The 18,185-nt window shown below is 42.9% G+C and overlaps 1 protein-coding gene across 4 annotated transcripts in view; it reads left to right on the forward strand.

The window, feature by feature from the left end:
• Nucleotides 1-252: 252 nt before the first annotated feature.
• dclk2a (doublecortin-like kinase 2a) overlaps nucleotides 253-18,185 on the forward strand; it is a 38,943-nt gene continuing 21,010 nt past the window's right edge. For all 4 annotated transcript variants that reach the window (XM_076294360.1, XM_076294362.1, XM_076294361.1 and 1 more), the window contains exons 1-2: nucleotides 253-1,261; nucleotides 5,725-6,062. In XM_076294360.1, the coding sequence (XP_076150475.1) occupies nucleotides 859-1,261; nucleotides 5,725-6,062 (741 nt within the window). In that variant the 5' untranslated portion in view covers nucleotides 253-858. The remainder of the gene's footprint in view (nucleotides 1,262-5,724; nucleotides 6,063-18,185) is intronic.

Consider the following 18,185-nt stretch of genomic DNA (forward strand, 5'->3'; position numbering starts at 1 on the left):
TTTGAATGAAACCAACGATTACAAGTAGCATGTAAAGATTACATGTGACATGTTATATATTATATGACATATAATGTTTATAAACCGTTTTCAATCACATTGACAACTGAGGACGCGGCCGTTCATTTGGTTGGTGTTAGGACCCTGAGGACAGGTTCTTTTTTCTTCAGCTGCCGCTACTTGGCTGACAGCTTCCATTGCTGTTGCCTAGTGCCTGACCAAAGCCGGTTGTCAAAGAAAGGGTGTGGGGAACAGAGGACGTTTACTATTTCTGCAGCAGGCATGCAGCTCTTGTTGGCACTCAAGTCGTGGATACCGGTCTAACTACGCGTTTCTGCATCCCCTTGCGTTTTGAAGGGAAAAAAACATCGTGTAAGATTGCAAAGAGATTCAAATGTTTTCCTGGGGATTTTTTTGTTTTCATCCCTCTGACATTCCAGGTTTTGCCCAGCGTTGAGAATGACGTTCTTGGTATATGCTTTAATTTCCAGTTGTACATAGCTTTCCTGGAGAACACTTTCGAGGAAAATTTGTGAGTAAAGACTGCAATTACTTTATGTTCTGCTTCGTTTCGTCCTATCTGTCTCATCTCGTTAGTAGCAGGGGCTAGGTTTACGAATGCGATATGTATGCCATCATATAGGATTCTCACCTGAAGAAAACCTGTACACACTGTAAATGATCAGATTTTAAAAGCGCATGGAAACTGTAGTGGCATTAGCAATCTGACTGGTGAGGCATTGTTCACTGACTTTCCTCCTAGACAAAACGACACTGATACAGAGCCCTAGATCACTAGAGGACTGTTTTTTGACCTTCGCCGCTCACTCTTGTTAGTCCTTAATAAAATAGCCTACAATGTCTATAAACCGAAGCATCGAATGGGAACATTTTGAGGAGCGAGAAAAGGCCCATCGATCCTCACGGGGGAGCGGGTCGGCAACTCAAAGCGGTTCCAGAGGCAATGGGCTTGTACCCAGTCCAGCTCACAGTGCACATTGCAGCTTCTACCGCACTCGCACTTTGCAGTCGCTTACTTCAGAGAAGAAAGCGAAAAAAGTTCGCTTTTACCGGAATGGAGACAAATACTTCAAGGGCTTGGTGTACGCAGTGTCTAACGACCGGTTTAGGTCCTTGGACGCTCTTCTCATGGAACTCACGCGCTCCCTTTCGGACAATGTGAACTTGACCCAAGGTGTAAGGAGCATATTCACAGTGGATGGGACCAGAAAGATAACAAGTCTTGAAGAGCTGGTAGAAGGTAAGTTCTACCACCAACGTGTCCGCCCATCACATGAGCTTAACTTAAACATTTCACTAGTAGGCTCATTTGGCTCCACAGAGAGCAAGTTGACTGTGTGCTCTAGAATCAGTGAGCTGGGTTGGTTTTAACAGGGCATAAAACATCCATTCTAAACGCTACACATATTCCTAATGTCAGAATTACGCAAAACCAAACACTCTTCTAGTTATGTTTGTGAGGTGATGGCCACGTGCCATAAGTGCTTTGTATCAAACTGAAGATGCACCAGATTCCAAGAGCATTTGCAAACACTTCGTGATTTGCACCTCTTTAAATGTACAGTTAATTAGTAAAGACAAAAATCAACATGATCCTTAATATGCATGTAACTGTCTATCCATTTGATCTCTTTCACTCTGTCAGCATTAATTTAATCTCCTCTATATGCATAGGCTACATGCTTAACCTGATATTTAACTGTGTTCTTCCAGTCACAATAGCAAAGTATTCTTTGTGAGATGTGTGTGAGGTCACAGTTAGTTCCTTTCCATGCCAATTCCTCAGGCTTCCTGTTAACCATCTCTATGTCATGCCTGTTCTCTCCCTCAAGTGCTCCCATGGCTTCCTTAGTGCCCCAGAAGACTAAAGGATGGATTTAGGTCATCATAGCTGTGAGATGGATATCTAATATTGAGATAGTAGCCAGCAGGGTCACTGAGAAACTGCTTTTTCTTATACCATCCACACCATCCAATGATTCTCACACACATCTTTGCAGGTTCACATAAACCCTGATTATTTGTACACATATCAACTGTACTGTAATGTATCCCATTCATTTTTAATATAAGATGACTTGCATATCAGGGAGTGAGGGCTTTCAGGTCCAGTACACTGTAAACTGAAGAGATATCAGAACGATGCTAGGCTTTTCAACCATCCTTCTTTCATTCTGATGTTGAGCATCTACTGTATGTTGTGGTGTACAGTATATATAACCGGTTACAGTATATCACTCACACAGACAAGTGGTGTGTAGTTCGTTCAGTGAATGACATTCACAAAGCTCTCATGGATGGTGTGCGTTTAACTTAAATAGTCAGGAAAATTAGCTTGGGAAAACCCTGACGGTCTGGTGTTAACCTGGCTACAGGAAAATGGTTGTTTGATTTGTATTTTGACCAATATCTGAGTGAATTAAGGATACATTGAAGGCATTTGATGATATAGGCCACATAAATCTGTCATGGTTTGTCCATATGTATTCCTGTTGGGAGGTGTAAACAACATAATCCAGCACATGCCTTATAGACCCCCCCTGCAAAGCAGTTAAGCGGCATTTGAATGGTAAGTGGGGGCTGCAGCATTTCTTGTTCAGGTCTACTCAGCTGTTAATATGCTGGGGGAAATGACCACAGAAGACCCAGCTCAGCACTTGCAACCCATTGATTGAAGACTTAAAGGACCTTGAGGCACAGACCGAGAGAAACATTTAATCCACAAAACTGATAGAAGAATGCTATTAATCTTACCACTGGAGCTTTCAGGTTCATGGCTTCATTTATACAGTATTTCCCCGTCATTCCAGTTCAGTCCTTGCATCTATTAGCTATCTTTTTATGCATCATCAGCAGTCTGGAGAGGGAGGGTTTTGCATGTGTTTTTATGTAGCAGGGGTTTGGTTTGGAGAGTTCAGCTGGACAGCAGAGTAGTGGTGTTGTGTAGTGTGCAGAGGGTTGTGGTTAAGCGCTCTCTTAACCTCTTTGCTGATGTGACACCTGGGTCCGTGGTCTCTAGAGAATCAGGGGGCACAGTAGAACCCTGAAGTATGGCCTGATCACAGCTGTTAGTCTCACCATAGCTCCTTTATTCCCTGTTAACTCTTCCTGTTATTTAATTTGGGATGGACCCTGGTCCTGCTGAGAGCCACCCATTTCATCAGAGGGAGTGATCTCAGCCGGTGCCTCTCTTGTAAATTAGGCTTCTGTTAATTTCTTGGCCTGATAAAGAAGGGCAGTATGGGAATCTTCTCTTTTTTACTCTCCCTTCTTATGCTGATTTGCCAAGGGCATATGAGGAGTATACCAGCCTTTATGATGGCACGGTTGAAATAAAAAAGTGACCGTCAGAAGACCATTTTTGTTTCAACTCTTTGCACTTCAGTTGTGTTCCTTGTAACATTTTAGAGCTCCATGTTGGTGTACATTACCAGGATAAACTGTTAAGCCAGTGATGCTGTGGTTTCTCATGTTGTTCACTGACTCAGTCTTAGTCTCAGACTCAGATTACTGACCTTGGGTTTTGGTTTAGTTATTTATCCTTTCTCTTGTTTAATGACTCAGTCTTAGTCTCAGACTCAGATTTAGTCTAGATCATTCTCTCACACTCATCCCCTCTCTCATTCTTCATGCTCAGTCCTAGACCACAAGCTGTGTGATTTCCATTACTGCCATCAGCCTCTTTTCAGAGAGAACAAATATTTCTCCCTCTTGTGCTCAGTCATCAATTGTTTTTCTCAGAAAAAAGCTCTTTCTTGGAATATTTGTATTGCTTTCGCAGGAATCTAGGAAAACTGCTGTGGTAAAAAATGCTGTGGTAAAAGGCCAGTGGTTCAGTCCATGAGTAATGATTATTGATGTGAACCTCAATAGTTGTCATCATGTAGTATGTGCCACTGTGTGTTCCAAAAGAGCCCTGACACTTATTATGTGCTGTGTGTCTACCCCTGGAGATATGTCTCCTATTACCATCAAATAAACTTTTTAGTACACAGAAAGTGAAGATGCATTTCGGGTAATGTATTAAAACATGTTGCTGATAAATAGTCACTGCTTAGGTGAATCACCAGCTCATTTTCTGTTGCATCACATCCTGTGTTAGTTCATGTTTAGAAATTGGTGTTCTCTTCCTCATGTGGGAACAACTTCTTGAAAACAGGAAGAGATTGTGTCTGAGTGTGTGTGTGAGAGAGAGAGAGAGCAAATAGTTTACTCTTTCGTCACTGTGGTACTGTTGTTTGACTAGCCTCTCCTTGCTGCAGAGTCATGAGGTCAACAAGTACTCACACAAGGATCAGGCACCCAACCTCTTATGACCACTGCACAGCGACGTATTTAGGTATAGGTCTAGTATAGGTATAAGTATAGGTATAGTTTTTTTTCTTCTGGATTTTTTGTGTTTCCCGGGACACTGAAAGACTGGGGTGCACGAAACTTGGTGGGCATGTAGCCCCACAATGATAACACGGAACCATTGTTTTTTTTGTTTTGATCCGTCATCCCACACACATGCACACACTCATTTACATACACAAAAGTCGCAAGAGTAGGGGATGTAGTAGGAGATGGAGACAAATTGACGAGCGTGATTTATTTGAGACTGTGCAGGGTTAAGCGGCAGTCATATTTTCTAGTTACAGTCTGAAACAGTACAATGCAAGTTTTAGTGACACCATACCACACAAAGTTAACGCATATGTCTGGAGTGGTTGATTGCCCAAAGTATATATTTTTTAAAGATTTTACTATCCACCACCTTTGCTCTCTTTCTTTGCTTTAGTCAGAAATGAGTCAAGCAAAAGGCATAGACTGAATAGTGGTTGGAATAGTAACACTGAAGAAAAACAAAAAGCCAAACCAGACCTCCTCTAAGATTTCGGAATTTAATTTACTTTAGTCTCCTGTTAAACTGTTTCCTCATGGGAGAAAACTCATACTAGCTGTCAGAGTGGAATGCCGGCAAAATTGAAAATACTTTGCTTTGGAGCTGATCCAGTGCTAGAGAGAGTGAGGAAGAGAGAGAGAGAGAGAGAGAGAGAGAAACCTTCTGGCCATCCGGAGAACCTCACTAGTTGTTTTGTTCCACATTGGAACCTTAACTATTTGAGAGCCAGAAAGCAGTGGGTTTCTGCCAGTGTGGGTGATAAAATGACAGCCGGTCCTTCTGTGGCCTAGAGGTATAGACTCTTTCAACTGCACTATCACATGGCACTGGCCTGAGAGTGCAAACCATAAGGCTGATACAGAATCAAAGTACTACATGCTGAATGCAACAGATAACTTTGAAGGTGATGTGGAAGAGGGCCCTTCAGCCTGTTGTAGTTACAGTAAAATAGATGCCTTATTGATTTGTTATGGTTTGCAATCCCATTTCTCTGTCATGTGATGGTTTTGCCATAAAGGTCTATTGAGTGTCTAACAGCCATTATTGTCATGAACCTAAACTACACATCTGACAAGTTCCCGGCATGTGTAACTTCAAGCATTATCTTCAACACAGGCATAGGAGGATTGAACCAGTGAGCAGGTCAAGTGATAGGTTAGGTTACACCTTCAGGGAGATGAAGACTGTATTCGTACTTCACCCTGATTTTTTCAGTTGCTTCAGTTATTTGACTGTCCATTATGGTGTGGACACTGCTCAACAAACCTAAACATATTTATATTAAGAGTAAAGGCCTCTCTCTGTCTCCTTCCTTTTAGGGGAGAGCTATGTGTGTGCATCCAATGAGCCGTACCGTAAGGTGGACTACACCAAGAATGTGAATCCTAACTGGTCACTGGGAGTAAAAACAGGCACATCCCGCTCTCTCTCATCACTCAGCTCGCTTAAGAATGAACACCTTCGGGAGAGCAAGGACTTTATCAAGCCCAAACTGGTCACCGTCATCCGCAGCGGCGTCAAGCCCCGCAAGGCTGTCCGCATCCTTCTCAACAAAAAGACAGCTCACTCCTTCGAGCAGGTGCTTAATGACATCACCGATGCCATCAAGCTGGACTCTGGAGCTGTCAAGAGGCTTTACACTTTGGAGGGCAAACAGGTAAGAACACTCAGTCTGTGTCCATTGTCAGTTTTTTGCTGTTTGCCTTGTGGTGTAGTGGGGTCCTTTGCAGCTGTATCATTCGTAACGTTCATAGTAGGGGAGACCGGGGCAGGTTGAAACACTGTTAATATCCAGGCTACTAGAGGGAGCTGCAACAAAATTCCAACACTAAACTGACGGCCTTATTGAGTAGAGTAAACTCACTGTATGTAACTGGTCTCAGGTCATTAACCCTTTAGGTGAGAACAACATTTTAATTTTGTAGTGTCAAAACTTAGAATATGCACCTCTCACTAAATACATCCAAGGGTAATAGTTAGGGATATAAAAACAATATTAATTGTAATTGATTGCTAGGGGACTCATCTATATCTTAAAATGAAGTTTGAAAACCTGAGGTGACTGATATTAGCAGGCTAACAGCATTTGTGCAAAAAAGTTTGACCTAATGTGGGCGGGGCAGGTTGGCACACTGATTTTGGGGTTGGTTGGCACATACATTCCCTATGGCTATTTTGTGACAAATCTATAAACTTTGTATTTTACACATAAAAACATCATCAATCTTTATTTTAACATTGTTATTGTAATTACTGAACATAGGTTTACATTTGGAAGCATTTCAGACATTTTTAAACATTTGAAGTAAAAAAAAATCGGCAGGGACCAAATTGGTCTTGACGGTGGGCCCTACTGAAGAAAAACACATAGGAAAGACATCAGCAAAGCCATACAGGCAGTGATATAGATGAGCACTTCAAACAAAAGCAAAAGGGGTACTGCAAAGGACTATTACATAGGTGTTCCAACCAACCCCGACTCATGTGCCAACCAACCCCGTGCATGGGGCAGGTTGGCACATTTGCACAACACCACTTTAATCATATATAACTCAAAAAAAGGGATCATTTGTTGACATTGAATGTATTCATTTTGTAGCTGAGATCCCAAGCTTTCAGTTAATCACAATTTGACCATTTCAACGCATTGTAAGACGGAGAAATATAGCCTAGAGTGAAAAGTGTTCCAACCAGCCCCGGTCTCCCCTAAATGTTTACACTTATGGGCAAGTTGCACTGACATTGTTAACACTCACTTCATCAAACATAGCATTGATATAGTAATTGATGAGGATACATATGAAGAGTTCAGATGCAAAACCCTCTAAATCCGTCTGACCACTTTTCTTTTAAATGAGCATTTAAATTCAGGCTCCTATAGGTTTTTGCCTATAAATCGATATTTGAGACCAGGAAGAGAGTGGTATTTAGTGGGTTTAGAAGTTAAATTATTTGATTAGCGTATACTATGTGTGGAGGGCATCCCCTCACCATCTTTATCTCATTTTTGACATTGGTGGCTTTTAGAGGCTTTTGCATCTGAACCCTTCATATGTGACCCTGCAAGGCGAAACCAGTCGTTTTGGTAAAATTTACAAAATTAAGTTATTGTACTCACACGAACGGCCATAAACTAAGCTTTCCAACGATATATGTATATCGAGGGTATTGCAAAAAGTACCGCTAAGATAACCGCATCCAAAGTTGGCATGGTTCTCCTGTCACGATACGCCAGAAGAGGAGAAAATTACCTTTTTAAGTAAATTGTCACGTGCGATAGCCTGAGGGCACAGCTATGATTAGCCTTACGGTAGCATGACTGAAGCGGATGACTGACTTTGCAGTTTCAACCATAGTTTCAACAGTGCAATGAGTCTTTTTCTGCACCCTAGTCTTTCACATTCATATTCGGTTACATCTACCAAGAACGATATAGAGCTGACACATTGAGTAACGAGTAGGCCTAATGAGTAGCCTAATGAGTAAATTAGCTTTACCGTACCCTACCATAAAACCTTATAGCGGCGTGGAGAAAGGGAATGACTGCTAATGTGTTGAATCTTCACCTAAATAAAGTAAGGGTGTAACAGTCAAAACGTATGTTTATCCGTGAAATTTGTTTATAATATGAAAGTGTAGACTGTATACTGTTGAATTATGCGAAAACATGAAATTCGACATTTTAACCTGCACGTTTGTGGATTTTCTCAAAATAGCACCGTGCGCAAAATGACTGGTTTCCAGTGTTGCCAACTATTTCAAATGGAAAGTAGCTAAAGCCAGCTCCAAAAGTCGCTAAATGTTGCTAGATGACGTCACGCACTAATTTGCATATCTATTACGTCACCAGGTCGTGACCCCCCCCCCCCCCCCCCCCAAAAAAAAAAAAAAAAAAAAAAAATGGTGATGGCCCTTTAATTCCCCTTTACACCTGTTTGCTTTTCTCCTAGGCCTACTCAAATAGGCAACTTTAACAGCCTAATTTAAATATATTTAATTTAATATGCTTGTATATTAGGGTAATTGATACACTTTACACTTCTGTATCTTGTCATAGTATACACCAGAATGAGCATTAAGTGGCTGAAATCAGTCATTTCCAACATATTCCCAACTGCTGCATTTGCTTTGCACAGCTTGAAGTCTAATTATAACTTCACCATAGGCTACACACAATTTAACCTTACGACAATGGAATACATATGGCATATATATGGCATACATAGCCTAAACGAATGCTTTAGGTTTTTCTAACTTGTATGCTCGATTTTGAACTATATCTGCTTGTGAATGAAGTTGTAGCCTACTTTCCTTTGTTGAACGGTGCTGGAAAGCATTTCCCTGTTTCCCTGTCATCATTTCATTGCTCTCGTCTCGTTGACTCTGGTTGTAATCTCACCCACCCGAAGTTGCTGCATCTTCCAATAACGTTGTCTGAGCTGTTAGATCTATAGAACATCTACTTCTGTGGATAACATAGGCTGATACTACATACTGTAGGCCAGTCATTACTTTTATAATCATGGGGCAACGCTTTAGGCGAACTCGATGCTAATTCACAAACGAAACAGGCACAGCACAGCCGAACTCTCTGCTCACTCAGAAGAGTAAAAAGGGACATTACATGCCATCACATCAGAGTCTCAAAAAGTCTCCAAGAACGCCAGAAAAAGTAGCTAGATTTGTCGCTAGTCGCTTTTTACAAAAAAAAGTCGCTTGGGGGGTCTGAAATCTCGCTAAATATGGCGACAAAGTCGCTAAGTTGGCAACACTGCTGGTTTCGCCTTGCCTATCCTATATATACAGTATATATATATTGATCCTGAGCTGACTATTTCTCAGACAGTGAAGCTGGGTATGTGTGATGAATATACAGTGCCTTGGATATTTCGACTTTTACTTTTACACTTTTACAAATAATTGACAAAAATCCCCGCTTTAATGCAGATTTACATTAGTAGTGTATGTAATGTTAATTAATTAAAAATATATAATGCAAAATAAGTGATGCCATAAATATTCACCCCCTTCAAGTCAGCATTGAGTAGATGCACCTTTGGCTGCAATTAAAGCATGCAGTCTGCATAGATAGGTCTCAATTAGGCTTGCACATCTGGATATTGCAATTTTGCTCTATTTGTCTTTGCAAAACTGCTCAAGCTCTGCCAGGTTGGAAGGGGATCGGGCGTGAACAGCCCTTGTTTAAGTCCAGCCACAGGTTTTCTATAAGATTGAGGTCTGGGCTTTGACTCGGCCACTCCAGAGTATTCACCATGTTGTCTTTAAACCATTTCTGTGTAGTTGGCGCTGTAGGCTTCAGCTCATTGTCTTGCTGGAGAGTAAATCTTCTCCAAGTCGTAGTTCTCTTGCAGACTGAATTTGATTGTCCTCCAGGATTTTCATATATGTTGCTGGATTAATTTGACTTTAACGTTTACAAGCCTTCCAGGGCCTGCTGTCAAGAAGTATCCCCACAGCATGATGCTACCACCACCAGGCTTCAAATTAGGGATGGTGTGTTTTTTGGTGATGTCCTGTGTTTGGCATCTAGTCTGATAGCCAAAAAGCTCAATTTTGGTCTCAGTAGATCAACAAACCTTCTTCCATTTGACCTTGGAGTCTCCCACATTTCTTTGGGCGAACTTTAGTCGAGATTTGACACTCACCCATAGAGTTTTGACTGGTGAAGAACTTGGGCAAAAGTTGCTGCTGTATGCATAGTTTTTCCCATCTCAGATGCTGAAGCTGGACTGCTGTTGATTTAGCTCAGTTACTAAGGGGGGGGGTGCATATTTATGCAATCGCTTATTTTGCATTATATATTTTTTAATTACCATATAACTCTAGCTACCCTGAGTAAGAAATTAATGGTGTGCTTATGGGTGTTGCTTTTTTCAGTTAGACGAATGATATCAAAAGATGAAAGTATGTAAGGGAGTGAGGGAGGAGGAAAGCACATGTGTGAGAGGGAGGCAGTAGGATGGAGAGGAAGACAGGAAGACACGTGAGGAAAGCCCACTCAGAGAAACACAAATGGGAACTAGAGAATGGGTTTCCTTCTCCCCATGTGGTGGTCTCATGAGATGATGGAGGAAAGCCTCCCCGCAAGCCAACGACGCTTCCAGATGTAGCATGGTTTGGCGCATCCTGATGATGTCACCAGGGGATTTGGCCCCTTGCAGGCATGCATTACAATGAGGGAGCTCTGGGCTGTCTGTCAGGCACTGGCGTGTCTCCACTGAATATCACAGGGAATCTCCGGAATCCTCCTGCTTCTATCCTCACGATCCACTGGAATTATGCAAAAGAGCACCTTAGAAGTGCCTAGTGAACGTGAATAAAAAATGATTATGGTAATGCTTCACATTGGCTCCACACATGAGTGGCTAGACAGTATTTTGCATTTCCCTCCATGTTTGTCTCTGTGGACCCGTTATGTCTGGAATGCATACGTTTCAGTAGGAAGTTGGAACCCTAACTGTTGTGTGGTGGCTGCACTCATGTGCTTGTGTGCTAGAGGACGTCTCCTATGTCCTACACACATGCATCTAGATTTAATGAAGGTGACTTTAGCATTGCACTGGGCATGAGCACAGGGCCCTAGAGGAGTGGTGCTCAATGCAGGAACGCAGAAGAAAGGCTCATGTTGTGCCTTGAGGCCACTGGAAATGTATTGTGGTGTATGACACTGTAAAAATACTTAACTTCATTTACATAATGACATTACAGCCGCAGGCAGTGGTTATGAGAGCATCCAATCAAAGCATTACATTTGTTACTAATTTCACACCTGAGACAGGTATAACAGGCCAAATAAATTACATGTTGAGCTTTTGTACCAAGCTAATAAAGAATGCATTGGCTCTTTTTCAATTCAAAATGGCCTCCTTCATGGAAACTATAATGAACCATTTCAATCTAATTTCATATGCATCTAGAAATAATGACTGTAAATGGTATTAATCTGTAGCTGATAGTCATAAATGTTGGTTAAGATTTGTTGTGATTATCTGTATTGCTACTGTTGTGTTTAGCCAGTCTGAGCTGCTCACACGAAATGGCCGCTGTCTCCTGATGCTGTTGACTCCTTGGCAAGAGCACTCTCTCTGGGATTAAGATGTGGGATCTAATCCTGCAGATTGACTTGTTTACTGTGTTCCCCCCCTAAAGCTAAGCGCCTTTTCACACCCTGAGATGCCACGCACACCTCCCATGCCAGCCTGCTATTCCATCACAGTCGACAGGATGTGCAGCAGGAGGTGTCATTGTGCATGTTTGAGAGAGTCTGTACCTTGTGTGTGTGTGTGTGGTGATGAAGGAAGGCGTTGTCTGCATGCATGCATCTGCATGTGTGCTAGTGGGTGAATACTGAAAGCCTTGTCGTATTTTGATGAGCATGTATTTTAAATTCCTCTTTAGTTTTTGACTAAACGAGGGCATTTTATTAACACACTAAGTCAAGGCTGATGTCTGTACTCATAGAATGGAAGCACATGGTCTGTCCTGGTTTCATACGCTTTTAACTTATCATATGAAGCTGCTGACCGTTCTCAAATTCTCGTCTTTGAAATATGATAGAGACTAAATGCTATATCCATTTTTCTGCTGTTGACATTTGATGAAATATAACCCTGACAAGCATCAGTAGGCTAAATCATGGCTGTTTGTTTTTCGGCATGTTACATAAAGACGTAAAATGAAACATACATTTTATATTATAAACTAGATGTTTGTAAATACAGTAATTACATGAATAATACAGTCTTGAAAGATGTAATGTGCAATATCTTTGGTGGATGACATGCTAACGTAATATGCTACTAGAAAACAAAGGCCACTGAGACCTGCCTACCATCTGTCTCCCTAGGCATGGGCGTCAGAATGTGTGTGTGTATGTGCGTGTGTGTGTGCGTCTGTGTGTGCGTGTGCGTGTGTGTGTGTGTGTACGTGTGTATGTGTGTACATGTATGTGTATGTATGTGTGCTTGCGCATGTCTGTGTGTGTGTGTGTGTGTGTGTGTGTGTATACATGTGTGTGTATGTACGTGTGCTTGCGCATGTCTGTGTGTGTGTGTATGTGTGTGTGTGTGTGTGTGTGTCTGTGTGTGTGCGTGTGTGTGTGTGTGCGCGCGCGTGTGTGTGTGTGTGCTGGGGCCGGGAGGCACCCCCACTAGGCGCAGACCCATCTCTGGGGTAATTAGACTTGAAGGCTGTTGGGATTTAAAGTGCAGCTGGCAGGTGCGGGGCTACTTTGGGCTGTGAGTGGGTGTGTGGCGGGGGCAGGGATGGAATGGGATGGACTGAGGGGGTTACAACCAGTAGCCAACAACAGAGAGGCTTTCTTAGTCTCTCTTTCTTTCCTCCAATCTTTTGATGGCTAATTACAACTACAAATGATCTCTGCCAAAGTACTTTCTATAAAGGAATTATCATTTAGATTTATTCTAAAAAAGTAGTTGTGCTAGTTTGGGCTTTGTACATACCAGTTCATAGTACTGGATCCAGCACACATCATACATTATTCTAATATTAGCACATTAAACATTTATATCTTTGTTTTTTTACTCCTGTCAACTTGTGTAAATTGTATGAGTTATAGTGCAACTGTTTGGTATCTTCATTCTATTATTTTAATTTCCCATGAGTGCGATTAGAAATGAGTATCTATCTTTGGTATTCACTTGAGATCAGTGTTTGTCCAACATTTATAAAACAAGTATAAATAAGCTGTCCATGATGAAATGTGAGGCCCAGATAGGAATGAAACAGAAACATTATGTGGTGGAGAAATGAACATGGAATGAAGAAGAGAGGAAAGGAGGAGGGCTTTGGCGTTTATCGTAACGCAGTCCCTCTTCACCCTCTTCCTCACCTCTCCTCTTCTCTGAGCTCCTATTGTCCATATCATTTTTTTTTTTTCACTTTCTCCTCCCAGTGTTTCTCTGAGTAGGCTAGATACAATGTGCTCTGCTCTCCCAGACATGCGTCAGGGAACAGTCACTGCATTCTGCGGTGGGCATTAGACAGCTGTACATTGCCCACAGTATTGTTAACGAAATAGGGCCTCGAACATGGTTGTTAAGAGCTCAGACATTGATTGGGAAGGACCAAAATCCTTAAGAAAAACTGTGCTGTGTCAGTTGCCTGTGGAATTGTGACTTGTTTTCTTTTGTGAGAGCAGGCATTTTATACACCAGAGAGAGTACAGACTCTGTCAGGAATATAAACCAGCTGTCTGAGACCTTGGTTGAAGCTTCCAGATTCTCTGAGAGGACTGCAAATCGCAATAGACTGAAACTGCAGTCTCAGTGACATTTTGTTCATTACACCCAAGCGGGAAAATGCACCCAAACAGCTGTCTGCTCTATTAGACTTGTTAACTTTACTAGACTGGAAATGTCTCGCCAAACCCTGGGCTCCCTCATATGTGTTTGCTGTTTTCTTAATCACTGATAAATTCATTGCACTCCTAAGCGTCCAGATTGTGTTCTTCTCAGCAGATCAGCATGTTGATGAAGTGGCTGAGACCTCATTATCATTTGATCTGATTTGATTACGGATGCGAGTGCAGTGATGGGGATTAGCTGAGCTATGATGTTGCCTTTTAGAATCGTGGATCCCAAAGAGTGCGCCAGGCCCGCAACCTCTCTTCCTCTGGATTGGTCTGGACTGGGAATGGAGAGAAGACAAGAGGGATAGAGGGCAGGAGGAGAGAGGGATAGAGAGAGGGATAGAGGGCCGGAGGAGAGAGAGGGATAGAGGGCCGGAGGAGAGAGAGGGATAGAGGGCAGGAGGAGAGAGAGGGATAGAGGGCAGGAGGAGAGAGATGGATAGAGGGCAGGAGGAGAGAGAGGGATAGAGGGTAGATGGAGAGAGAGGGATACAGGGCAGGAGAGAGATAGAGGGCAGGAGGAGAGAGAGGAATAGAAAACAGGAGGAGAGAGAGGGATAGAAAACAGGAGGAGAGAGATGGATAGAGGGCAGATGGAGAGAGAGGGATAGAAAACAGGAGGAGAGAGATGGATAGAGGGCAGATGGAGAGAGAGGGATAGAAAACAGGAGGAGAGAGAGGGATAGAGAGGTAGAGGACAGGAGGAGAGAGAGGGGAAAACCAGCCACCGACTGAGAGCTCTGTAGTACAGGGGGAGAGAGCTGAGAGAGGAACGTGGCCATGTGTTTTTATAATGGAAATTGGGGGAGGGGAGGGCCCAGTTAGATTGACAGGCAGCCCTTGGTATGGATTAGCACAACAAAAGGGCTGAATCTGTCAGTGTGTTCTTGTGGTGCTGTAACAAAGAGCACATGTGGCGCTAATCTCAAATCAGACACTTATGAGGCACGCGACGCAATAATGCATGCAAGGCACGGCTGACCACTGATCAGGTCATAGCGTTCACTCATGGTCTCTAATCTGTGTCAGAAGGGAGGAGCTAAGCACACAACACTTCAAAGATGTCCTGTGTCCAAAGCTGACTGGACATTAGCAACACCAGGCTCGCTTAACCAGAAACAGTTTGAAGGGTTAGGGATGGATTAAAGAGCATGACTGTTGGGGTCAAACTTCAGTTGGGGTGCTCATTGTTTTGGCCCCCATAATTAATATACAGCACCATCTGGACCCAAGTCAAGCAGCAGAAAACAGGAGTGTGTATTCCAAGTGTGTGTGTGTGTGTGTGTGTGTGTGTGTGTGTGTGTGTGGTTCAACCCAGGAACTGATAATCCACATGGACAGTATGTGAGGATGACAAATAATATGTCAATAATTAATTAAATATAATAATAATTAAATAATATAATTATATAAGAGAGAGATAAAGAGAGAGAGAGAGAGAGAGAGAGAGAGAGAGATACAGTACATGCATAGTATTCCCAAACAAATGGACAGGCAGATTGTAAAGGATACAGTGCACATTTGCCTAAGTGTGTTCATGTCTCAGTGTGGGCGCTCGTGTTTTTGTATGTGCAAGTAGCTTGTGTAATGTGTAAGTAGCGGAGCTCTATTTGCAGTAGCTGTGTGGGCAGCCTGAGTCCCTGGGCCCATGGAGTGAAGATGTGGAGGAGTGTGTGCTGTGATGTCAGAGATGAGCATGCTGGGAGCGTTGGGTGGCTGTGTAGGGGGATGAGTGGTCCTCTCTGAGCGTCAGACCTCGGGGACCATTCAGGACCTCCTGATGGAGCTCGTCATCAGCGTTTAGCGTTAGACCTGTAAGTGGAGGGGGCTCAGTTACGCACACACTCACTCAGAGGATTTTTTCTCTTTTTCGTGTTCATCGCTAAACTGTCATGACTGTTAGATAGGCTAGGGGAGATTTTAGGCTTAGCGTCTGGAATGGCTGTGCGTATTAATACCAAATTCATATCAGACATTGTGGTGCCTGGACTAGATTCCGTCTGATTTTTTTTGCTCCCCAAAAACAAACAGGCAGTGTCCTCATTTGTAAGGACCACAGGTCAGCTTAAAATACACTCGAGAACATTCCCCTTCCATCTCCAGCCAAGATAAGAGGCTGGACAGAGGGCAGTAGGAAAAGATATCACTCAGGACTGGACTTGGGTGGTCAGACTTTATCCAGCACCCAAAAACGGTGTCGCCCAAGCTACACTATAGTGTGACATGAGGTCAGCTCTTGGAGCGCTGAGGCAGTATGGACAGGAGCTGCTGAGCTGAGCTGTCATCACACTGCACCAGTCCTGCCCTCTCTCACCCCCCGTTCAAGCTCCATCGTCAACTCCAATGCTGTCAACACCCTCTGTTCTGCCACTGGCTTTGTTTTGGTGCATATTTTTCTGTTTTTGTACATACTTTTCACACACATACACACACACACACATATTTATATATCTTATAATATAATATTATAATATTTATATATATTCTTGAATTTCCCCTTGGGGATCAATAAAGTATCTATCTATCTATCTATCTATCTATATGTAGTGCAATGGCTGTTTTAATATAATGAGCGGCTGATCACTGTGCTGGCAGCTGGCTCCATGTTCCTTGGCTCCTGTCTCTGTGTTAGCACTGATGACTCAGAGCTGCTGCTGTCACCTCTGGCTAAGCAGGAGAACATGGCAGAGGAGGTGATGGACAATGGAGAGGATCTGTCTGATACAGAGACACAGGACCAGTGGTGTAGTCTACTTAGCTGTAGTAGGTACAGTATACTGTGATAGCAGTTAGCTGTAGTGGGTATACTGTGATCAAGCCCAAATGTCGATACGTATCCTTGCCTATTTTAAGTGGGTATATTGTGATCAAGCCCAAATGTTAATGCGTATCCTTGCCTATTTTAAGTGGGTATACTGTGATCAAGCCCAAATGTTGATACGTATCCTTGCCTATTTTAAGTGGGTATACTGTGATCAAGCCCAAATGTTAATGCGTATCCTTGCCTATTTTAAGTGGGTATACTGTGATCAAGCCCAAATGTTGATACGTATCCTTACCTATTTTAAGTGGGTATACTGTGATCAAGCCCAAATGTTAATACGTATCCTTGCCTATTTTAAGTGGGTATACTGTGATCAAGCCCAAATGTTAATACGTATCCTTGCCTATTTTAAGTGGGTATGCTGTGAAGTCCTACCTATTTTAAGTGGGTATGCTGCATACTCCTGCCTATCACGTAGACTACACCTCTGCACAGGACTGACGTGAGCTTCCTGTGCTTTCCTCCAAAACACAGTGAATTAGCGGCTTCAACTTGATTGCAGACCTGTGGTCATATGGCTATGGTGTAACACTCAGATCATTTTCTATGATCTATTACATAACCTGGGACTGCTAACCACTGGTTTCGCTAACCAATGGCATGCTCTTTTCTCTTAGGTCTGAGAAGAAGGAAATCCTGTCTCATTAAATATATATAGGTAGCATAGTATACATGTACCACATGGATCTTCTGCTGAAAGCCTTACAGACAAATCCCCAAGATGTGCTCATGTGTCACTTGTGTGTACGTTTACATTATTAATGGCACTTTAACTAGGATACCAAAGAGTTCCTTTTTGCTTGTCTGACGTCTCTGTGTCTCCACTGCTAACAGATTACTCCCAAGTTTTGGTGTCTCATTGGAGAACCTCATGTGTTTAACCCAAAGCTATCCAGTTTGTATGCTGTGTTGGATTTCAGGATGTTTGCATGTTTAATTGGAGCTTTTCTTGGTAAACGGCGTACTTGGTGGCTTATTAGTGCTGTCCCGAGCACTCAGCCCAGACTGACCCTCGTGTGTGTTGGCTAGGCCTAAGCTGCGCTGTGCTGCAGCAGCTCTGTAATCCACTGTTTAAGGGGCCCGCTTTGCACAGCCATGTTAAATATGGCATGCCTGTGGGGCTGGACGCCGGCTCTAATCCTCTGCCCAGTCTGAGCAGATGTTCCTGGCAGCGCAGGAGTCATGAGTAAATAAAGCCTCTCGCCTCTGTCCCCTCACAGCCCAGTGGCCAGCTGACTCACCCCTGCTCCAGGTGCCATGCAGCTACACGTGGCCTTTATGTATACACCCAGTTAGCATCTGTATGGTGCAATGCACTTAATATGTGACATATTGAAGTAATACATGATCTAAGGAGCACAGTGTCTGTAGGATACAGTAATAACTATTTCTCTCTGATTTGACACCTGGAGATTCCTTAAATTGGTCCTTTTATTTTGTAACCTCCTTAGCCTGTGATGGATGAGGTGTTATCCTCTGCAACAGCAACAAAGAGTTCATGTGACCTTGGAATGGGGCAGCTCTTACTGTTCCTCCATATCTGAGCCATTCTCCATCCTCAGCTC

This window comes from Alosa pseudoharengus, unplaced genomic scaffold (assembly GCF_046254945.1).
Source record: "Alosa pseudoharengus isolate Yale_2024_CS ecotype anadromous, Long Island Sound unplaced genomic scaffold, YU_APseudo_1.1 YU_APseudo_1.1_scf_2, whole genome shotgun sequence".
In the NCBI taxonomy this organism is placed as follows: Eukaryota; Metazoa; Chordata; class Actinopteri; order Clupeiformes; family Clupeidae; genus Alosa; species Alosa pseudoharengus.